Source organism: Ursus arctos, unplaced genomic scaffold (genome assembly GCF_023065955.2).
Source record: "Ursus arctos isolate Adak ecotype North America unplaced genomic scaffold, UrsArc2.0 scaffold_8, whole genome shotgun sequence".
Lineage (NCBI taxonomy): Eukaryota > Metazoa > Chordata > Mammalia > Carnivora > Ursidae > Ursus > Ursus arctos.
Window position 1 is genome coordinate 34,196,370 of NW_026623100.1, and position 21,204 is coordinate 34,217,573.

The window sequence follows — 21,204 nt, forward strand, 5'->3', positions numbered from 1 at the left end:
CCTCTGCTCTCGCTCTTCTAATCGTGCTACCTTCAATGTCACCAGACCAAAATGGTCATGAACATTCGTTCAAGTGAGATCTATTTAAAATAGATGTGTATACACACACACACACACACACACTCACACACAGGCACCCACTCATGCACACAGATATACACAAAGAAAAGGAGAAATTCAAAATATGTTCACTTATTTTAGGTCATTTTCTCACTTTTTAACAGAGTTGGTTTCAGAATTAAAAGGAAACTTAAAAGTTGCTTTAGTCCAATAGATGGCAACTGGAGGCAATATCGCCCCCTAGAGGGTTCTCTCCAGGGTTCTGGGTGTGTTACAAGGACTGAAGATGGGGTACAACTTGTGTTTAGTGGGGGAGACAGAGATGTTAACTATCCCACAGCACAAAGGACAGTCCTTCACAGTAACACATTTTTCTGCCCTTGTATGCCAATGATGCCTCACTAATAAACCCCGACTCGAGTTCCAAACTTCCATTTTAAAACAGAGAACCAGCCGTAGAAAGGTGAGGAAACTTTCTAAAGATCACTCAACTAGCTTGTAGCACTATATATAGTAGATCTATATAGTTCTGGAAAAGGGCTCTTTCTGGTACACCAGAGGGTCCGTAGAGGTCAAAACCATTTTCTCAACAATCCAAGATACTTGCTTTTATCATTTTTATTCTCTCAGGGAAGGTACAATGCAGTTTTCCAGAAGCTTCTTGATGTGTGATGATGTGTATGTATAATGAAGTGTGTCAACATTTAGAAGATCTGGGAACAGGTATTTTCCAAATGTCGAATGCATGATGTTATAGAATCATTCTTAGGTAAAATATTCATTAAAAGTGCAAGAAGACCTCTAGTTATGGAATAAATAAGTCACAGAAATGAAAGGTACAACATACGGGATATGGCCAGTGCTATGGTAATGGCGTTGGTGGTAACAGACGGTTGCTCTGCTGTGGTGAGCACAGCAGAACAGAGAGAGATGTTGAATCACTCTCTCATACACCTGAAACTAATGTAACATTGTGTATCAATTATACTCAAAAAATATTTTTTAAAATAGAAGAAACAATCCCTGCCGACACCTTGATTCTTGGCTTCTGGCATCCAGAACTGTGAGACCAAACAAAGGGCAAAAAGGTCGATGGATTTTAATGTAACTAAGTACAGAGTTCATTCATACGATTTAAGATTCCACTTCGCCACTAACATTTAAGAAACTATCATTCACTGAGTTCTAGTATTGTATCAAAGAATATCCACAGTTATCTGAACTGGCTATTGAAATATGTTTTCCTTTTTTAACTGCAAATTTGTAGGAGGTCAAATTTTCTTCATCTCTTCAACCCAAACAACATATTGCAATGGATTGAATGCAGACGCATATAGGACAATCCAGTTGTCTTTAAGTAAGCCAGACATTGAAGAGTTCTGTGAAATTGTAAAGCGATGCCAATCTTCTCTTCACTTTTGTTTTGGAAAATATATTTGTTATTCACAAAATATGTTAGTTTATATTAATGTGCAATGAGTTTATTCATTTTAAAGTGGATTAATAAATATATATTTAAATAGTCTCAGTTAAAAATATAATAACTATAAGTAGTAAATACAGTAAATATAAATAGATATAACCCACATAAAGTTCTTTGGGATCTCCAGTAATTTTAAGGATGCAAAAGGGGTCTTGAGGACAAAACATTTGAGAACTGCTGCCCCACATCATATCCTTTTGACTGAATCTGATTCTCCTGGGTAAGACCAGACCCTTTTTCAAAAGTTATTCCTCCAATGATTCTGATGTAGCCTGAGAACTATTGGACTAGAATGCCTCTTTGGTGGAGAAAGTCCCATTCCAATGTTGAGCTGTAGGAACGAACGATGCCAGGATCAAGGGCAGGCCTTAACAGGCTCCTGGGGACTCTAAAGATGCCGTGGACTTTGCATCACCAAGGAGTAGATGTAAACCTTCCAGCTCTGGGGTGTGGGGGTGCTGTGTGGCAAGGAAGCTCCCAACCCAATTCCTGATTCTTCTTAACTAAGAGAAGCAGCAGAGAGAATGAGCCTCAACAGGGACAGTCCCAGTTCTGGACACAAGTGCTAGAGCTCTGGGCTTGGTAGGACAAGTCAGAGACCCGGTCAGGGGGATTGTGACTCTCCCTGTGTTCCAACTAATCTCGGGACCAGAGAGGTAGGTTGTGGGCCACATCTGGCTCAAAGAGACACATTATGTGTACTTCGCAGAATGTAGACACTTTCTGGAATCAGATGGAAGCATTCAAAAAATTTGAAATTCCAGATTTCTAGCTCGTTTTAAGAATTGGAAGATCTGGCACACGTGGGCCTAAACTCTACCGTGGCGACAATTGTCTGGACCTGCACCGGGGCTGCTGCCAACAGGGGGAACCTAAGCCCTCCGCAGTCTGCAGGCCACCTCACTGCATTACTCGCCCGGCCCCGGGGGTCGCCACCCCTGTTCTAGATAGCTCAGAGAGAAGGGTGGGATCATTCGGTGACCTATGGAGAAGACAAGGTGCAGGGCTCTCCCAGGGTCTGTCCTGTACTTGTCCAGACTAACGAGATGGCCACGCAAACTCAGGGTGGCCTAGCAGAGTCTGAAATCTGGCCCTGGGACTTGAAGTTGATCTAATTTGCCTGGGTGCAAGGGTTAGAGGCCAGCAATTTGATCTTTCTATTGCCGATTTTAAGTGATTGTGCTAGTAATAGCCCTAGTCATAGCTCTAAAGGGCTCAAGTCAGCTGTGTGTGATTGACTCACAGCATCTTCTCTGTGAATGTAAGAGCTCAGAGAAACCAGTATTCTCCATTTGGTGCCTTTTTGACATCACTCGTGCGATCATGAAAAGAGCGGTTATACTGACTCCCTTCATATCCTCCATAGAGAAATCTCTTGCTCTGTTGCTTCATTTTCATATTTGTCTTCGTTCGTCAATCCAGTTAAGAAAGGCCACCTCCTCAAGTGTCAGCTGTGGATCCAAAAACATCTACCAAAGATAAGCCGTTGTCATGGCAAAAAACAACAAACCTACAGGTGATGGATCACGGGACGTGCTTACTGTACTTGCCCTGGGAATCCACACTGCCTCCAACCGTCTCTTAACTCCACATACAGCTTTTCAACACCGTGCTCCTGGATTGTTTCAAAAGCACTTTGCTTCTCACTTTGCAGCTCCTCGAGCCGGTGGCATCCAACCTCACTACGCAGATCTGTACTTGCTGAATAATATTGCTTGGCAGTATTCATTTGTTAAAATCTGGCTTTTGTTCAAATACGTTCATAAAACTTTGGAAAATATAGAAGATCGTCTATTAGGATCTGGAATGTTTTGTGTTCTGCTCATGAAAAACAGCAACAACAACAGCACAAGTATTGAGGCACATCTTAGGATAAAGGTTCACTAAAAACATCTTGGTTGCATGTCAGGTTAAATCCTGACATAAGAAGTTGGAGTACCTAGGTCTTAATGATTAATTCTTCCACTGACTAATTAGTTGACGTCAGTTGGGTTACTTAATTTTTCTGTTATTCCTTTGTCCAAACAGCAAGATTTACAAATCAGAATTTTAAAATCTAATAAACAAACAGAACCAGAGAGGTCTACAGCTCTTGCTTAAACATGGTGCGTCGCCGTGTTGAGTCGTCAAGTTTTTAAAACCTATCACAAGTGGACCCAAGTTAGGAAAAAAGTTTTCCTATTAAGGAAATATTTTCCATGCCTACACGTATTCACAGTGTGATTTTGTGACTATGAATCCATTTGGACTGTATCTGCATTTTGGAATTCAGGGGAGGGGAAGAACGCCCACCCTACCCTTGAAGTGGGTTAAGAGTTGCTTCAAACTGTGCCCCGCAGAGAGCTTGACATGCATTTCCTATGTTTGGGAGGAGGAAGATCAAAGACTCAAGTTTGAGCCCCACGCAGGAAATCCAAGCTCAGGAGCCAAGCTGCTGACCTGCTCTGCTGGAGGAGTGAAGAACAGAAGTTACTGTTGAGCAGGGACAAGCTGGCTGTCTTGGGGTTAGTGGGGCAAGGAATGCAGCCGTATCCCATGGACCCATGAAGGACAGTGCACAGAAGAGAGGGAATCAGCTTAGAGATTTCTTAGGTTCCTTAGATGCGAGTGAAGAGAGTTTTCAAGGATGTCTGAAAATCATCAACATACCTCCCTTCAGAAGATGGGTCTAATTCCCATCCTGTTGATCATGAGCTGGCCTTAGTGGCTCACTCCTACCAAATAGAACATGGAGGAAAGGTGCCTAGTTAATAAAAGACAAAACAACTTCTGCCTCACTATCACTCTTAGGACAGGTATTCTGGAAAGCTTCTGCCACCGTATTAAGAGGGCCGGTTACCCTGAGCCAGCCATGTAAAGAGCAGAGAAGAGGGAGACTCAAGGAACGCCTGGCCAGGTTCCACACTTGTGAGCCATTGCTCCGAGTGCTGTTCGGGTATGGTTTGTTCCACGGGGACTGGTAATGGGAACATCCAGTAAGAATGCCTTAAGGCGTGATGGACTATTAGCACAGAAGAACCGGGGTCAACTCCTGGTTCCCTGGGCGTTGAAGGAGGAGGAAGCAAACCAGCTCCCAGGTCACAGGAACTACAGACTGAGAGGCAATTACAAACTTGGCGGTTTCTGAAGAGCTTACAAGAGAAAGTGAGGCTTTCAAATTCTTCCAGGCCCAGTGTGAAATTGGCTTATTACGGCCTGAGTCAGGAAAAAACATTCCTATTCCATCAACCTCCTCTTCTTTGTTTGGCTGTTTCATGAAGCTCAGCCAACATTCCCCTGCTGAAAAAACATTTTCATAATTTTGAGATGGAGAAACCATTTCTAAGCATGATGCACAAAACCAAGAAGTCATAAAGGAAAAGAATAAAATAAATAAATATGTAAATAAAACATAAATATAAGTAAAAATGTAAATAAATGTAAATAAAAATGTAAAATGTTTGAACAACAAAACACAGTATTTTTGAAATGTTAAAAGAGGAACAACAAACAGGAAAACTCGACAGCGTGTAACAAAGGATTAATTGCACGCCATAGATACGGCATAACATATGCCAACAAATCAGTTAAGAGAGTATGAACAATGGGTCAAAGATAGGAAGTCTATTGATAGAATAAAGAGAATTAGTCAAGAAATATAAGCAAATACATTCAAACCCACCAATCATTACAGAAATAAATTTAAATGTGTTCCTATTTATCGTGCTTCGCATGTGTACTGGTTTCCTAGGGCCACTGGCACAGAGTACCACACACTGGGTGGCTTGAAAAACAGAAATTGATTGTCTCGTGCTTGTGGAAACTAGAAGTCTGAGATGAAGGGGTTGGCAAGCTTGGTTCCTTCTGCGGGCTATGATACGAGATCTTGTCCACGCCTCTGCTAGTTGCCAGTGGTCGCTGACAGTCACTGGACTTGGCTTGAAGACACACCGTGCTGACCTCCGCCTTTATCTTCACATGGTCTTCACCCCGTGGTGATGTCTGTCTCTCCGTTCAAATCTACCTTTTTTATAAGGACATCAATCATGTTGGGTTAGGGCCTGCCCTACTGATCTCATCTTAACTGACTACCTCTTTGAAGACCCTGTTTCTAGATAAGGTCACACTCTGAGGTACTGGGGTTTCGGGCTTCGACTTGTGAACTTGGGGGACACAATTCAACAAAAGCAGCATCCATTAAGAAAAGCGATAGTGGCGACTATTGGGAAGCGTGGAGAAACTGTACTCTTGTATACAGCTGATAGAGTAGAATTTCTATAACATTTTGGAGAGGAACTTGCTAGTATCTCTCAGAATGATATATTCTGAATGTGCATGTCCTTTTCTCCAGCAATTTCACTTTTATGAATAGAACAAAATCTAAAACAGGCAAAGTCAGTATGAAAAAGAGAACCTTTAAAGGTAAGACTTTTGGGGCGCCTGGGTGGCTGAATCGGTTAAGCGTTGGGCTCTTCATTTTGGCTCAGGTCATGATCTCAGGGTTGTGAGGTTGGGCTCCACGCTCAGCGGGGAGTCTGCTTGAGAGTCTCCCTCCCTCTCCCTCTACCCCTCCCCTGCTTCTCTCTCTCAAATAAATAAATAAATAAATCTTTAAAAAATATACAGGTAAGATTTTCAGGGGAAGGGGGAGGATGATGTGTTAGGTAATGTTACTGTTTTCAGTATAGCTGGTATCATGGGCAAGTAGATTTCAACCTCCAATCTCAAAGCTGTTCTTCAACCACGAACCCTGCTGGGCTTGATCTGTGATCCTCTGGATAGCCCATGTGGGAACGGAAGGATGGCTACTTTATTTTCCTCTTGCTCTTTCCACTCCTGTAACCAGCCAAGCACTAGCTGACTCAGGTTGCCACATTTAGCAAATAAATGCACAGGACACCCGACTCAACTTGAATTTCAGATAAGCAATGAACATGTTTTTAGTATAAATATGTCCCATGCGGTATTTGAGACATGCTTATACCAAACAAGTTATTCATTGCTTATCTTAGATTCAAATTTAACTGGACATCTGTATTTTCTCCAGCAATCTGATACCTGGCTCCAAACCCCACGAAGCAGGTGTGCCTGACCTGGGGGAGCTAGGATGCTGTGACACGATTCCACTATCTGTCCCTTATTTGGGCATGGTCTCAGTTACACTTTTGCAGGACCTTTATAAAAACAAAAACCAAACCATGTGACAGTCGCAGCAAAAGCTGTACCAGGAGCTGGTCTCATGTAAATATTATGTTAATTAAAACAGATGGGTCTTATAGCATAAACAAAACAACCGCAGGGGGCTGGTTTTTGTTCTGTCTGGGCTCCTTAATATAGTAACTCAGTTCCCATCTTGTTAGCACTCTTTCCTTATCAAGCATTGAACTGGGGTATAAGGAAGTTTAAATTACCAGTGATTGGAGGTCCGTTTTCTAAACACTTGAAACAGATGGTTTATTGCCTGGAAAGCATGCCTCTTTTCGGGGAGTGGAGTGTTGAGCTTGGTTATTTCAGGAAAATGTTTTGTTGTAGTGCACGTACTGACGTCAGGTTAGCCGCACTGATGAAGTGCACGCCCCCCCCCCCCCCCCGCCCCCCTCGCTCTGTTCCTTCCATTGAGTTTGCTTACTGGGCAAAGGTCTCATTTTTAGTGCGGTCTGCTTGCTTCTTTAACATTGCCTTGGGCAAAAGCCCACTTACTCCTCCTGTACAAAATTGAAAAAGAGCAATAACTTCTGAAAAAGAGCAATAACCATGCAGAAGGCTTTTGAAAATAAATGTCATTTCAGAGCCTACAATTGATCAAGTTGGACACCCTCCCAACTGAGCTGCAGTGAGCCTAACAAAAAGATAATTTCTTTTTTGGCCATTTTTTAGCGATCTAGGATCCTGTCCAGGATCACATGTTCCGCTTAGGTGTCACATCTTTTTCGTCTTTTTTCACCTAGAACAGTTTCTCAACCTGTCTCTGCCTTTCATGGATGTTTTTGAAGAGTGTACAGTCTAGTTATTTTGTAGCGTGTCCTTCTAATGGGTTCGCGTGATGGTCTTGCATTCGGGGTCAGGTTAGGTTATGCATTTTAGGCAGGAATACTCATAAGGTGTTAGCACCGATTTTCTAGCACTGTTCCCATGCGGTGCGAGAGAGTTGGCCCTGTGTCCTGTGAGTGAAAATTTTCTACCAAATCCTGACGTGAACATGGTGCTTCCTGCCTCCCACCAAGAATCTTAATTTGAACTGAATGACCTTAACTTTTTGTAAGATTCTCAGAATCACATTTAAGAGTAAGAATGGATTGAGGTGTCCATGGGTTTTGGGGCTTCCTTCTCAGAACGAGATGGGCACTTTGGATCTGTGCTAACGGTCTGAGGAAGGTTAAGAGAGGGCGGGAACTGGTTCTTGTAAACTGACAGTTCGGCAGAGTGAGTTGGAGATAATCGCATAATCCATTTATAACCACCCAAGTTAACAAGCTCTCACCTTCTCCAAATAGGCCCCTTATTTACAAATAGTCACTTCTGGTGCACAAGTGGGCTCCCGTCCATGTAACCGGAGTCACATGCAGCCCATCTCCTGGCATTATTTTCCTGCAACACCCCCAAGACCAATTCACATTAAGAACACTATCAGAAACTGTATTCAATGCATAATCCAAGCTCTGAAAATAATGTTTTCTCTCACTCTGTAAACCCACTACCCCCCAAAATAACTTGTAGCCGTGTCTCCCCCAGTTCGATCCCAGGCTGTCTCAGTAGATAAAAAACTCCTAGAATAATGGTGTCTGCTCCTGTGCCACCATGCTTGGGTCAGACCACAAGTGGAGAATAGGTCCAGGCATCACACTGTGAGAGACAACCACAAGTGGAATTATTTACAGAACAGAATGAATAGGTTGCTGAAGAATTCAAAATCAAGTCAGAAGAATGGCTCTCCAGGCCTTTTTAGTCCAGCCCCGTCTCGCACCCCATCTTGGTTTCTCAGCTCCCTTTCCTTCACGACTAGAACTCTTGTCTTGGCCTTGTTAGTTCTCCTGATCCTGAGGGCCAAGGGCTGCGCTCTTTGCTGACGCTCTTGCCAGATAAAGCCTGCCAGCCGGGACATCAGAGGATTTTCCCCAAAAGAAGTACACAATGATTGTCCAATAGAAGGAATTTTAGTTCACCTGGCTCTGTCTCTATGCCCTTCAAATCCCACAGTCTGCCATAGAAATGAACTTCCTGCCAGAACAGGCAGCAGGGTCTGTCTGTCCACCAGGCCCACTACCCGCTCAGGGGTTAGGTCTGGTCCAGGAGCAGACCTTCTATGTGTTTCCATCTGGCTGAGGGAGCTCGCTGCGTCTGGCTGTGTGCTCAGAGGCACACCATTGCAGGAAATGGGAGCGGTGGGTCCAGAAGGACGAGAGAGCTATTCGCGTGCTGAGGGGCTTTCATAAAGATGGATTTCATGTGTATGTGCTGCCCCAAGACCTGTGAACCGGGAAGTTATGAGGGACAGGAGGAGACACTTCAACTTCATAAAAGGAAGAGCTCCTCATAACTTTCTGCTTACCTTTGTCTCTCCTGCAGTGACTTATGCGCATAGTGACCTAGGCCACTGGTTAACTGAGTACAATCGAGGCAGAACCCCCTACAACTGTAACAGGTGCCTTAAGAAGGGGGGGCACTCCCTTCTCTTTACTAGTATTTGCAGAAAAGATTAAAAGTACTTTGGTGGGTTGCTGGGGGCAGTTACTCATGTTTACAAGTCCTTTCTAGCCTGAGATTCTATGAGGTTCAATCATCCAATTTCCGGGACACTTCGTCTGAATGTGCTTCCCAAAGTGATCTTTCATCTGCATCATTCTAAATTTGAAGAAGAAATATGTCTTGGTTACGGACCAAGAAGAGCTCATTTCATTTTCTTGCAATGTCTCCGGCATTCTTGGGATTTACAGAAAGTTGTGGGAAGTGGGAGAGCCACGTAACAGAAGCTCACTCTCTGGTTTAGAAGCTAAAGCCCAGACGCTGTTTCTTCAGGCCACGTTCTACTGATAGAGCAGGAAGGTTTAGTTCTCTTGGATTTACTGTGAGATGAAAATGTAAAAAAAAGGGGGGGCGGGGGCGATAGGAGTCGGGGGGAGTGCAGAAGACGTTTCACCCTAAGGAAAAATAAGTCACAAGCAACTATCGTCAAAATAACATTTTATTTAACACGATGACTCTGAACGTGCACATCTGGTTGACGAACACAGTGTGAAATACCCCACCTCCCGTGTAGTCTAGTCGTCACTACGGAAATGTGGACACGATGATGAATGCGCTTTACACACGAGCAGAGATGCGCACGCGCGCTGCGGTGGTTGCGCGTGACTGTGGTTCCGCGGTTCCCGCGCCTGCGGAGCTTTGTCAGGGGGGCGGGAGCGCGTGCCCCTGCCCAGTGCCACCAAGCCAGACACACACAAAACGAGTGCTCGCGTGTGAGACAAGCATGCCCAGCACGACAACGGTCATTCCTACATGAGGTTGTGGACGGACGGATACATTTCCACACCCAGAAACACCTTCTGTTTTTATGCCGCCGGTGTACGGCATTATAGATTTTCCTTCCACCTAATGTGTGCAGTCAAATGTCCTTGTTGGGAGTGAGCACACACGCGGACTTACAGCCGTGTTCCTTTTTCACTAGAACTGCAAAGGGCGAGGTACGGCCCACAGTGATCCTGCGAAAACGTCCACCAGCCTTTGAAAAGGCAGCATCCCTTCCGCGTTACAGACAACTTGTAAATGGCTTTGCCGCAAAGCTTCTGGGCGTTACAGGCTGTGGATGGGTCCAGTGAGAAGTAATATGTAAAATCCTGTCTGCGGAAATCTGTTTTACTTGAAGACTATAGATTCCAAACAAAACCAAAACATTTACTAACAGTTCTGGGGAAAGTATTTAGCATTAATGTCTTGGGCCTAAAAATTACAGACAAGGAAAGAATTAGGCATTTTGAGGCTGACTCCCTTGGGAGTCACTTAATTAACATTTTTAAAACATTTATAGAGTAATTGGTCTAATTACAAGTGGATTTGTCCAACTGCATCTCTGAATTGGTGGTCAGGAAAGGCAACCATTATAGTCAGGAGGAAGCACCTAGTTTGGGGAATGAAAAGCCCCAATTAAACTCTGCCTCCACTCACGGACCCGCAATCACAGCCCCTCACGGCTTGACAGTATTCGCCTCTCACAGAAAAATGACAACATATTGGTTAAATATTTTCTGGAACGCCTACACTTCAGTGAAAACTACACTATCCAGTTAAAACTATACTATTTACAAATGAGTAAATATGCCAAGGGGCTCACAACATGCTTACAGGACACAAATACACAATGTGATGGCAAGCTTATTGCGAAGTCCTCTCAAAGTAACAGGAAATATTGAGGCAAAAAGACAAAAGAAAATACAGGCCATAAATTGTAAAGGAGCCGTACTCTGAGGAAGCATTATTTGAAAAGCGCTATTTTATCCAAGAGGGAATCACAAACATTAAAAATAAAATATTTGATATTCTACAATATATTACAAAAATAAATATATCCACCAATAAATAAGAAGAAGCCTAGAAACTTTCACATGAATATTTTGGTTGTTGGCTGTCGAAGTCCCTCTGCTACAATCCTCCTCGAGAGTCATTTAGGTGTATCAACTTCAGTGATAATTCTTCCATAAAAGAGTAAAAAAGACTGGTGTGGGATGCAGCTGGGGTCTACAACCAGAGAGGACATTTAGTGACTCCTACTTCTTAAGGATGTGACAGTTTCTAGCTTTGCATTAACACGGTGATGGAGGAGAGGTGCAGACACGCTGCAAGGGGCCTGATGGGAGCAGGGGTCTCCTATTAATGGTTTCTGCTTTTGCCTTTCTTGATGAAAAAAAATGCAACGAGCAACACTTGAAGAACCAATATGTGGCTTTCCATAGCGAAGAAGCAAATCATAGAAATGATGCTTATGTTTGTCCTGTAGTCTAAGGACAAACATCTGGGAGACACACCCTAATCACTGACAGCCTAGATCTTCACATGCCATTAACAGAAGAGCGATTGTTAAGTGCTTGCCCCAAGTTTTTCACCAAAACCTGGCTGCGCTGGCAGACAGCACGCAGAAAGCAGGGCCTGGCACATCCTAGTGTTCTAACGTCAGCGTGCTAATAGCAGCGGGGTGCCAGGGCCTGCACACCTGTCTCCTGAGGGCAGCCTGCTCCGCTTTCAGGAATTTTGCAAGCCACTCGGTATCACATGGGTAGTTTGAAAGAGGCTCTGGTGTAAGTATTTACACCACTGAAATCTACAAATCAAGATGGCTGGCGGTAAAGCAGTTACTAGCACATCACTGTCATATACATTTTATCCAGAAAGAAGATTTTGATGTTGATCTAACCAGAACTATCCTGCTCAGCTGAGGTTTTACTTTGTGTCTATTATAGACAGTGTCCTTTAGAAAGGAGAAGCGGTAGCATAGAGTAACAGTGTACAGTGTGTACTATGGACATAAAGGACACGCCACACCCCACTGAGGGCTCCGAGCGCGGCTTTCCAAAGCCAGTTATACACACACACATACTCTCTCTCTCTCATGCACGCGTGCACACCATTTTATATGGAGGCTCTTTCATAAATGAATGATTCTGAGTTGCATGGCCATCTCAAATTGTGCATCACTGTATACTCATGGAGGGTCAAAACTGCACTTTTCTGGGGCAGTGAATTCCCAGGATCTGCCCTCTGGACACCAGTGGACAGTAGATGTACAGAGCAGATGTCCAAATTAGGCAAAATGTCCTTCAAATAGCTTCCCTTACCTCTATTTTCTAGTGCAATATGAGTTTATAACCCCAAGAGGTTTGTGAAAGGGAGGCTGATGGTTTCCCAGGGTAAAAAAAAATGCAAGACTTCTTAAGGAAGCATTCAACGGGGTGAGTGGGGGACAATGTACTGGAAACTGCATTCCTAGAAGTGCGAACCGTCAGTGTTGGATGCCTGGAGAAGTCAAAACAGCTTGAGAACTGCACCGTTCTGGTTCTTCCCGCACAAAGCCCACGATCTTGCATGGATGGGGGTGCTGGGGGTGCTAAGATCAAAGCCAGGGTCTCCATGTCCTTCTAACTAGCCAACTGCCGGCAGACCCGTCAGATCATCCCCATCAGGAACGATTTCCAGTCCCTTAGTCTTGGCCGGTTCCAAAGTGGGAAGACCGCAGAATGGGAGGATCGGGAAGCCTACAGGGTTTCTACGATGGGGCAAACCTGATTTCAAAATTCAGGCTTAGCTTTGGAATCATTTGCTTGCGTGTCTATTTATTAATTCATTTATTTAGAGGTATCCTTTTGGACCCTGTTTTTCTGGTTTTTTTTCCTTATACTTAAGTATTCTTCATAAGCAAAATGTTCCACAAAGAATCTTACTAGAATAAAATCAAATTAAATATTGGGAGGAAATCTAGAAATTACAGCACTACCTCCACTCACTCCCACAGCAAGTGCTTTCAGGTGGTTCCTCCCAACCCACAGCAAGGGCGCTGAAGGCCAGTGAAGACCGGGGACATAGGAATGAGAGGATATGAGGAACTGGGGCAAGAGAGCAAGAGGGAAGGAGAGAGGTGGAAAGAAGAAAAAGCAGAGGTGCAGAGGCAAGGGGGGAATAGTAAGAACTGAAGCAAAATATTAAGAAGAGCCCAACAGACAGATCCCTTCTGATCTTCCTCCTCTTGGTCTTGGGTAATTTTATTTTGTCCAGAAGATTTAACTCTCCAGTTAAAACTGCTTATAATTTTATACACGTGTCCTAGGATAGCATCTGAATCCTTCCCCTCCTCTCCTGTGAGCACTCTCCCACCTCCTCTACCCGCTGCAGCAGTCAAGGCCGGCACACTCTGCCTTGCTTGCGATCCTATTATCTCAGGAACATCCCGAATCCCGTTTTCATTTCTTGACCGGGTGCTGCCGTCCAGAGCACAGTGGTGCGCTCTGTGGGCTCATCCTTTGCTATGGTAGATTCAGGCCACTGCCTCTCGAAACCATCTGGTTTCTGTATTAAATAACCTCTCCCCTCAAACAGGCAGCGTCCTTTACCTGGTCCTGCTGCTCTGAGCAGTGGCACAAACTCAACTGATAAATGCTACACCTACATATCCAATGGCATTTAGGAAATGTAATACTTCCCAGGAGGGTGAGATTCTCGGTGCTTATTATCTTGACATAAATCCTTCTCAGAGAAGAGTTGACCGAGAACGTACCACTGGTTTTTTAATATATACACGTCTGACTGAGTCATGCACACACGTGAATACAATCTACCTCTACCGAACCAGAGGGGTTTTATAAGCTTATCTATGTACACATATACATACACAAATATCTACCATCTGACGTGCTGTTTCTGCTTAAGGCTTGTTGTTCTCAAACCGACATAGAGGACCATTAGGGGGGCTTGCCACTTGCTATTGGAAATGTCATTGCCGGGAAATGGCAAGTCCAAAGAAAAACAGACTGGAAGGGAAGAGACTGTATTAGCAAAATATGCATTTCGTACAACAAACTGACCTGCCCATTTCCCTAAGGCAGCAAGCCTCTATGATCTGTACACGCGTATTAAATAATCTCATTAAATAGGAACACAAAATATACACATTTACAGTTATTAAATAAGCCCAGGACTCCTCTTCTATCTACAGCCGCATTCGGAGACTGCCATGCCTTCATATTTGAACTTGTAGGTGACGACGCCCTTGTCTAGATAGAGGATGGAGATGGGCTCTAGCTTGGTGGGCACACAGCAGGCTTTGGAAGCCTTTTGGGAATTCTTGAGGTGGACCAAGGCCTGGATAATCGCATGTTTTGTGGGTGTGAGATGCTCTGCCAGGGGGTAGTTGCAAACCCCGCGGCATTCGTAGGCTTCGTATCCAGGTGGGGCGATGATCCAAGAGTCCCAGCCAATCTCCTTGAAGTCGATGTAGAGCGGGGTCCTCTTGCAGTAGTTGCCTTTAGCGTTCCTTCTGATGCGGGCAGTGGAGTCATAGATGATGTTTGACCTCATCTGCAGCAAAGCTTCTTCTCCCGGCCCACTGGAATAACCGTCCAGGCCCAAGCTGTCAAACTCGAGAAGCTGCTCGTGGTCGATCATTTCATTCAGTTCCTCCTTCTGCTCCTTCTCGCTGCTTTGGTCATCAGAAAACACGACAAGCAAGGGGACATGCTTATTCCGGGCACTGGTGTCTATTTCCAGTTGTCCCCTACTCGCATCCTCGGTTCCGTCGTGTCTGCTCTCGATGTGGACCTCCAGCTGGTGGGTGGATGAGCCCGACTTTTGCCAACGTCTAATGGCATCCGTGACATCAAAAGTCTCCCACTCACTGTTGGTTCCATAGATCTCCCCCGACACCAAGACCAGCATGCTTCTTCCACCCTCAGTGTCCCCTCTGCTCTCTAGTACCTCAAAAATGGTAATTTTCCTGTCTACTCCTTCATACATCATGCGATCTCTTTGTACCAGTGTGTACAACCTGAGTTCGGCCATGAGAACCTCTTCATGGTGAGGAATGGACACATTGAAGAGGAGAGGGTATTTTCGGAGCCCATTGAAACTGGCTGGCTGCGAAAACAGATCTTGGGGAGGGGCGGAGAAAAGACAAAAATCAGATTCGTAGTGTGTCACAAAGAAAAACAGATGCTTATTTATGCAATAAGAGGGCCTGTCTGTGCGGGAAGCTTGAGACAGAGAAATGAGGGTGATGACCGAAGAAAACAGATGCAATGTTAGCCTTCTCCGATAGAAAATACTGAAAGGTCAACGGTAGAATGCTAAACTGACTTAAGCTGCCAAGACTAAGATGGAAAGTGGTTGCCTAAGGAATGGGAGAGCACTCTCCCAGCCTTGCTTGCATAGCTTATCAGCCACAGAATTACAGAGCTGGGAGGGACCCTGGAGATTGTGCAAGCAAGCCCCCAATTATCCTAACCAGTAAAAAGCCGTCAATGGAACATGGGGTGGTTGTCGTTTTTGGAAGCTTTTCAGGGATGAGCGCTTCATGGCTTCTCATATTTGCATTCATAATGGGTGAAGATTCCCCACATGGTTGGCTGAGCACTGGTCTTCCTCAAAGGCCTCCATGTAGATCAGGGTTTGTAAACTATAGCCCATGGGCCATACTGGGCCTGCCACCTATTTCTGGAAATAAAGGATCAGGGGAACACGGCCTGGCCCATTGCACTACAATGTCAGATTTGGTCCACTCATGGCCCACAAAACCTAAAATGCTTACTATCTGTCTGACCCTTTACAGAAGAGTTTCCTGACTCCTCCTCTAGGCACCAAAGTCTGACAAGGTCAACAAGCTAGGCATAAACCAAGGGGGTCACTGAGGTTGAATTTTGGGTGTGTGGACTTCGACAAGGTGGAATGGGAGAAAATGAACCTTGGAATAGATTGGTTGCTATAGTCTTGTACCCTTAACAACTGGCATGGAGGTTGGCACTAAGAATCACTCAGAATGTTCATGAAATGAGTTGTTAAAGGTTCTTTAGTCTCAGAAGCACACCTCCAGATATTATCACGTTGACTTCCTGAGAATTTTATAGGAGCCCCAAACTCCTGTACACTTGCCCCACGTAATACATGACTACAGAATATCCCTGAAGGCATCTGCCATCCATCAACGGGTTCCACACACCAGAATGCTAGGGACCACCAATGGAGAGGGTCTCTATCACCTTTGGCAGTGTTTTCCCAACTGTATACCCAATTCATTATTTTACTAGGGTCCCTGTTCCAGGTTGTACTCTTTCATATTTTTCTTCAACTTTATATGATTATTTTTATACTTAATATCTCTTTTAGGCCTGTCTTAAGCAACAACACTCATGAAATGAGGGGATTGAGGGGATTGTCATGTGGATTTTTTTCTGATCCACATTAATGAAAATATATAATAATTTCACATGACTCACAGCTTTCTCTGTGAAGCGTACCACTTAAAATCATCTCATACACTGCCAGTGGGAACTACTGGTCAATGAGATGAATTCAAACTCTCTAGCATGACTCTGAAAACTACGACCAGGCCTCAACCTCTTAATCTAATCATAGTTCCCATTCATCCCCTATAGCGCATGGAACATTGTAATTGAACAATTGATATTTGTTGGAAGGTTCAAGAAATTGTAAACCATCCTATTTGGAGTAGACCGATGTTGTCACCATTTGCCCAAACACTCCTTCGCCTTGCTATATACTGCACCTCTGGAGATGTGTTTCTGACGTGGCAAGCCTTCTCCCCTCCCCACCTCTCTAGCTGTGAGCCCTCCTTGTGAGATGTTCCCTTCTTCACCTCCCTATGAAGTTCACTGCCTTCTGGGTCACTTGAATATTTACTCTTTTTTTTAAAGTTTTTATTTAAATTCTAGTTAGTTAACATATAGTGCAATATTGGCTTCAGGAGTAGGATTTAGTGATTCCAATATTTACGCTCTGTATCTCGCCTTTGAGCTTTGCCATTTACATCCTTACATTTCAGTTTTCTTTTTATGAATGGGTCTTCCCAACCAGATTGCCATCATGCTGGCAGGTAGCCCAGCTTAAGCTCCTTCTACGCCTCCAAGCTACCACGATGTCTTAAACAGAGGCAATGTTTTCAAAATGTTGACTAGTTGATGATTCTGGACATCAAATCAAATTGATTTATGGGCATGGCATAGGTCCTTAACACATCAATTAACTTGGGAGTTGTCCCCTCGTATGAGAATAGAGAGACTTGACTCTCCTTGGACAGGGAGCATGAGAAGACCAAAAATAGGGGAGTAGACTAGTCGCTCCATCCACAAGAAAAGTGTAGAATAAAAGCTCATGGTAGTGGGAGGAAGGAATTAATTACAAAGGAGCCCAAGGAGACTTTTGGTGGTGGTGAATGTGTTCACTATCTTGATTGTGGTAATGGTTTCAGAGGATGTTTCTATGTGCCAAGACCTGTCAAATTATACACTTCAAATATGTGCAGTTTACTGTATGTCAATTATACTTGAATAAAGCTGTTAAAAAAATAAGCTCACTCTGCATGGGCAAACATACAAAGTTGTAGATGGAAGTGTTGCATTCTAGGCAAGGGAACTGATGTTCACTGAGTGTATTTAAACGTGCCAGTGTTTTGCAAACACTGTTTCGTTTAGTTCTTACAATGACTATTTATTGCCATTGTGTTAATTTTACATCAGAAGAAATCAAGCTTCCACGCAGAGGACGGACTTCCCCAAGACGACAAAGCGAGGTCAGAAGTGGTGGGAATTAAAGTCGTGTTTTTTCTACTTTAGAGGTGCATTTGTTTTCCCTAGATCAGTTCGATTTGGAGGAGGGTTTTTTTGGTTTTGGTTTTGGGGGGCAGGGCGAGTTTGGTCTTTGTCTCCTAGGCGGCTGCACTGTGCAGACCCAAAGAGTCGAAAGAGAGAGGAACAGCCACTAGAGCCAGCCCAGTGCAGGACTGACGCCCTCAGAGCTGTGCGTTCCACCGCAGACCGGTAGATGTGCGGGCAGCAGGGGTGTCCACAGACGGATCCCCTCCTGATTTCGCTGGTCTCCAATAATAAGAGCCTCTGTAAACTCCACTTCCTGACCTGCAGCATGCAAATCCTCTACAGGAGAAGTGAAAACTAAAAAAAACTTCTGTTTTCTCTAGGGATGTGAACACTTTCCCACCCACGCTCCGAGCCAGGCACCCAGGGCTCAGTGCTCAGAAGTGCCAGGAAGGGTTCCCATGGAATGAGGCTATTTATTTTCCATTCAGACTCACCCCCAAAAGGAATCTGTAATTTCAGTTTGCCGTTTCCATTATGTTACTAAATGTTACTGAGTAACATTTCCAATGTGTTACTAAATACCTAAAATTTTGGCAGCTATCTACATTTTAAAGGCAAATGGTGTCTTCAGGACTGATCAATACCCACTCCACGTTTCCTCTAATGCCTACAATTTAAGGAATTCCTTAGTAATAACTAATGTTTGCTCAGCAATTCATCGTAAATGCAGTGCTTTCTTACCTTTTTGAAATCGCTCAGTTGTGTTACATAGCTATATTACCCCCAATTTACAGATGAGAAAATTGAGGTTCAGAGAAATTAAGCTAATTATCCACAACTACTCAGTCAACCCTGGCTCAAAATTCCGAATCCTAAGCTATTTCTTCGCTACCCGCCTTTCTGCTTTTAAGAACAGCTGGCCAACATCAATCAAAACCCTCTTTTGTATCTGGTTAATGACAATGGTAAATATTAAAGAATTCATTTCTTTGGACCCAGATCTTTTACTATGCATATTAATTAATATATATTAATATATAAATAATATATAATGTTAATATATATATTAATATATATATACATATGTGTGTGTGTGTATGTATTTTTTGCCTCCTGGCACCACAGTCAATAGAAGACTGACTTGCTAGGTCATACATTTAGTCCCTGAATAAAGCTGGGGGAGCTGACATCGTTTTCCTGCTGATATTTAAAGCTTGCGCATTGCTATTCATGAAGACACTGAAATAAGCTGGATCCTTAACTGGGCCGTGCATACTTCCTGGACATTACAAACAGTGATTCAAGGATGGACACATCACACAAACACAACGATACTTTAGGAAGAACCTCTAAAATTCAAATTTTCATCCTGTCTGAAAATTTCTTAAATAAGGTCAGAAAATGGAAACACATTCAAAGTTTGAGTGAAGTACAAGTCATGACTTTTGGTTTTTGTCTATTTTCACTCTAAGTAGAAGCTGACAAATTTTTTTAGTCAATTAAAAGACAAATGGAAACTGAGACCTATTTGGAAAATGACAAAGGTATAGTAGTAACCCAACAGTAATTTCTTGTTATTACTTGCGGTTCAAATTTAAAAATTTTAAAGACTAAATTATGATGTCAGAACGGTAGACACTTCATGACTTTGGATTAAAAGATATTCTTTAGTACCTTTTAATAACATTTGGGAAATGACCATGAAAATGGTATAGACCAAAATGAGCATTGTTTTTGAGTATCTGTGTAGATACACCCTTACACAGACGTATCCACCCTTATCTATATTATTTCTGTGCCCTGTAAATTATCGCTTCTTGAAAAAAATCCAAGCCAAATTTCATCAGTAAAATGTAAACTCACCTTCGTTCTTAAAACTCCTAATGATGTTGGCAGAGGGCATGGCGGTCCGATCTGTGGCAAATTTGTTGTAGAGCTCCAGCATGTACTCCGGGGGGTCCACCTTGGCTGAATCCTGCGAGGGGATGTCAGATAGGTTCAGTGTCTTGAGAAATTCATTTTTCATGCTCTGCAGCAATGTGTTAAAGTCGACCCCATCTTGCTCTGAGAAGACATCGTCGAAGAGGGGCATATCTTCTTCCAGAGGCGACTGCTCCAGGCTCATGATGGGGCTGCCAGAAACCGAATGAGCCACCAAGCAGAAGAGAGCGCACAGCTGCAGGGCCAGAGAACCCATGACTCTGCTCAAGCCCCCAGGCCAACCCAGGAAGGTTTAGCTCTCCTGGGCTCTAAGTGGCAGTTTTATCTTGTGGAGAGTTAATGTCTCGTGTCACTGGAGACAAGTTTGGAAACTCTTCGCCTCTCTCCCCCTCCCCCCCACCACTCTTCCTCTGCCCCCAAAAGTCAGGTTGCAGTAATTGGATAACAAAATCCCCTCTAGGGGCCTAGCCTTTCTTATCTCCCTAGTGTAAACTTGTGCACCAGATTTTGTTTCTATCTCGCGATCCTTTTTTCTTTTAATGAGCATTTTATAAACATTTCCACATTCTGACACTGCCTAAGAGATAGGACAATTTTCTCCTTGCAGAAGCTCTGCTTCTCTTCCTTTCAATTCACTTCCTTTTGGCAGGAATGCCTGAATTCTGCTTTTATGTGGTTCGCTTTCACACATGCATAGAATAGATACGAAGAATCCACGCCATACACACCAGCGGGACCACGCATTAACTCAAGTGCTGGGGTTTCCATCTTCGTATCAGCAGTGCTGAAGAAAGACCAAATACCCAACACCTCAAGTGAAGTTGATAGATATAAATGCATTTCCATAAATTTCTAGAAGCTTACATTTTTAGAAACAGGGAAGTATAAACTTCGTGGTCAAGGGCCTTTTTCATACAGATCTGATCTGGCTAAGTGGCTTTTGAAAAATAGGGTGAGTGTGTAATTATAATAGCAACTCAAATTTATTAGGTGCTTTCCTATAAACAGGCGTTGTGCTGTGCGCTTTACATCTATCACCAAATGTGCTCCCTACAATAACCCCATTATTATGCCCATCGCACATATGGGTCACGAAGGGTCCATAACTTGCCAGGGGTCACAGAGCCGCAACGTGGTAGAGTCGGGATTTGAACCTAGGCATTCCGACGCTTATGAAAAGGAAAAAACAATCAGACTTTGAAACCAGTGTTCCCGGAGACGGAGGCAAGGGCAGAGATGCTGCAAAGCTAAGTCCCAGCCTCGCCCTTCCCCAGAGTCTACGGTCCGGAGGCAATGATTTACGGCTGGGTGTGGAGCTCAGGTCCTTCCCCCAGGTGTTGAGTTACGAGGATGACAAAATCTCTGCCCATTCTGTCTTTATGGCTACATCAAATGGATCAGGTGCCTCCAGGTAAAAATTTGGCAAACCACTGC

General features: G+C 43.8%; 1 protein-coding gene across 1 annotated transcript; it reads right to left on the reverse strand.

The window, feature by feature from the left end:
- Nucleotides 1-9,686: 9,686 nt before the first annotated feature.
- Nucleotides 9,687-20,124, reverse strand: BMP10 (bone morphogenetic protein 10). Its single transcript, XM_026517412.4, has 2 exons — nt 19,693-20,124; nt 9,687-15,150 (listed from the first exon to the last, which is right to left on the reverse strand). The coding sequence occupies exons 1-2, from the start codon at nt 20,024-20,026 to the stop codon at nt 14,210-14,212; spliced, it is 1,275 nt and encodes a 424-aa protein (XP_026373197.1). The 5' UTR covers nt 20,027-20,124; the 3' UTR covers nt 9,687-14,209.
- Nucleotides 20,125-21,204: the final 1,080 nt, after the last annotated feature.

Bases quoted from the DNA above. Each gene is read 5' to 3' on its own strand.
- BMP10 (XM_026517412.4), bottom strand. From the start codon at position 20,026: ATGGGTTCTCTGGCCCTGCAGCTGTGCGCTCTCTTCTGCTTGGTGGCT. The intron at 15,151-19,692 runs GTGAGTTTACAT...CCCCTCCCCAAG, and splicing joins TAGGAGTTTTAAGAACGAAG to ATCTGTTTTCGCAGCCAGCC.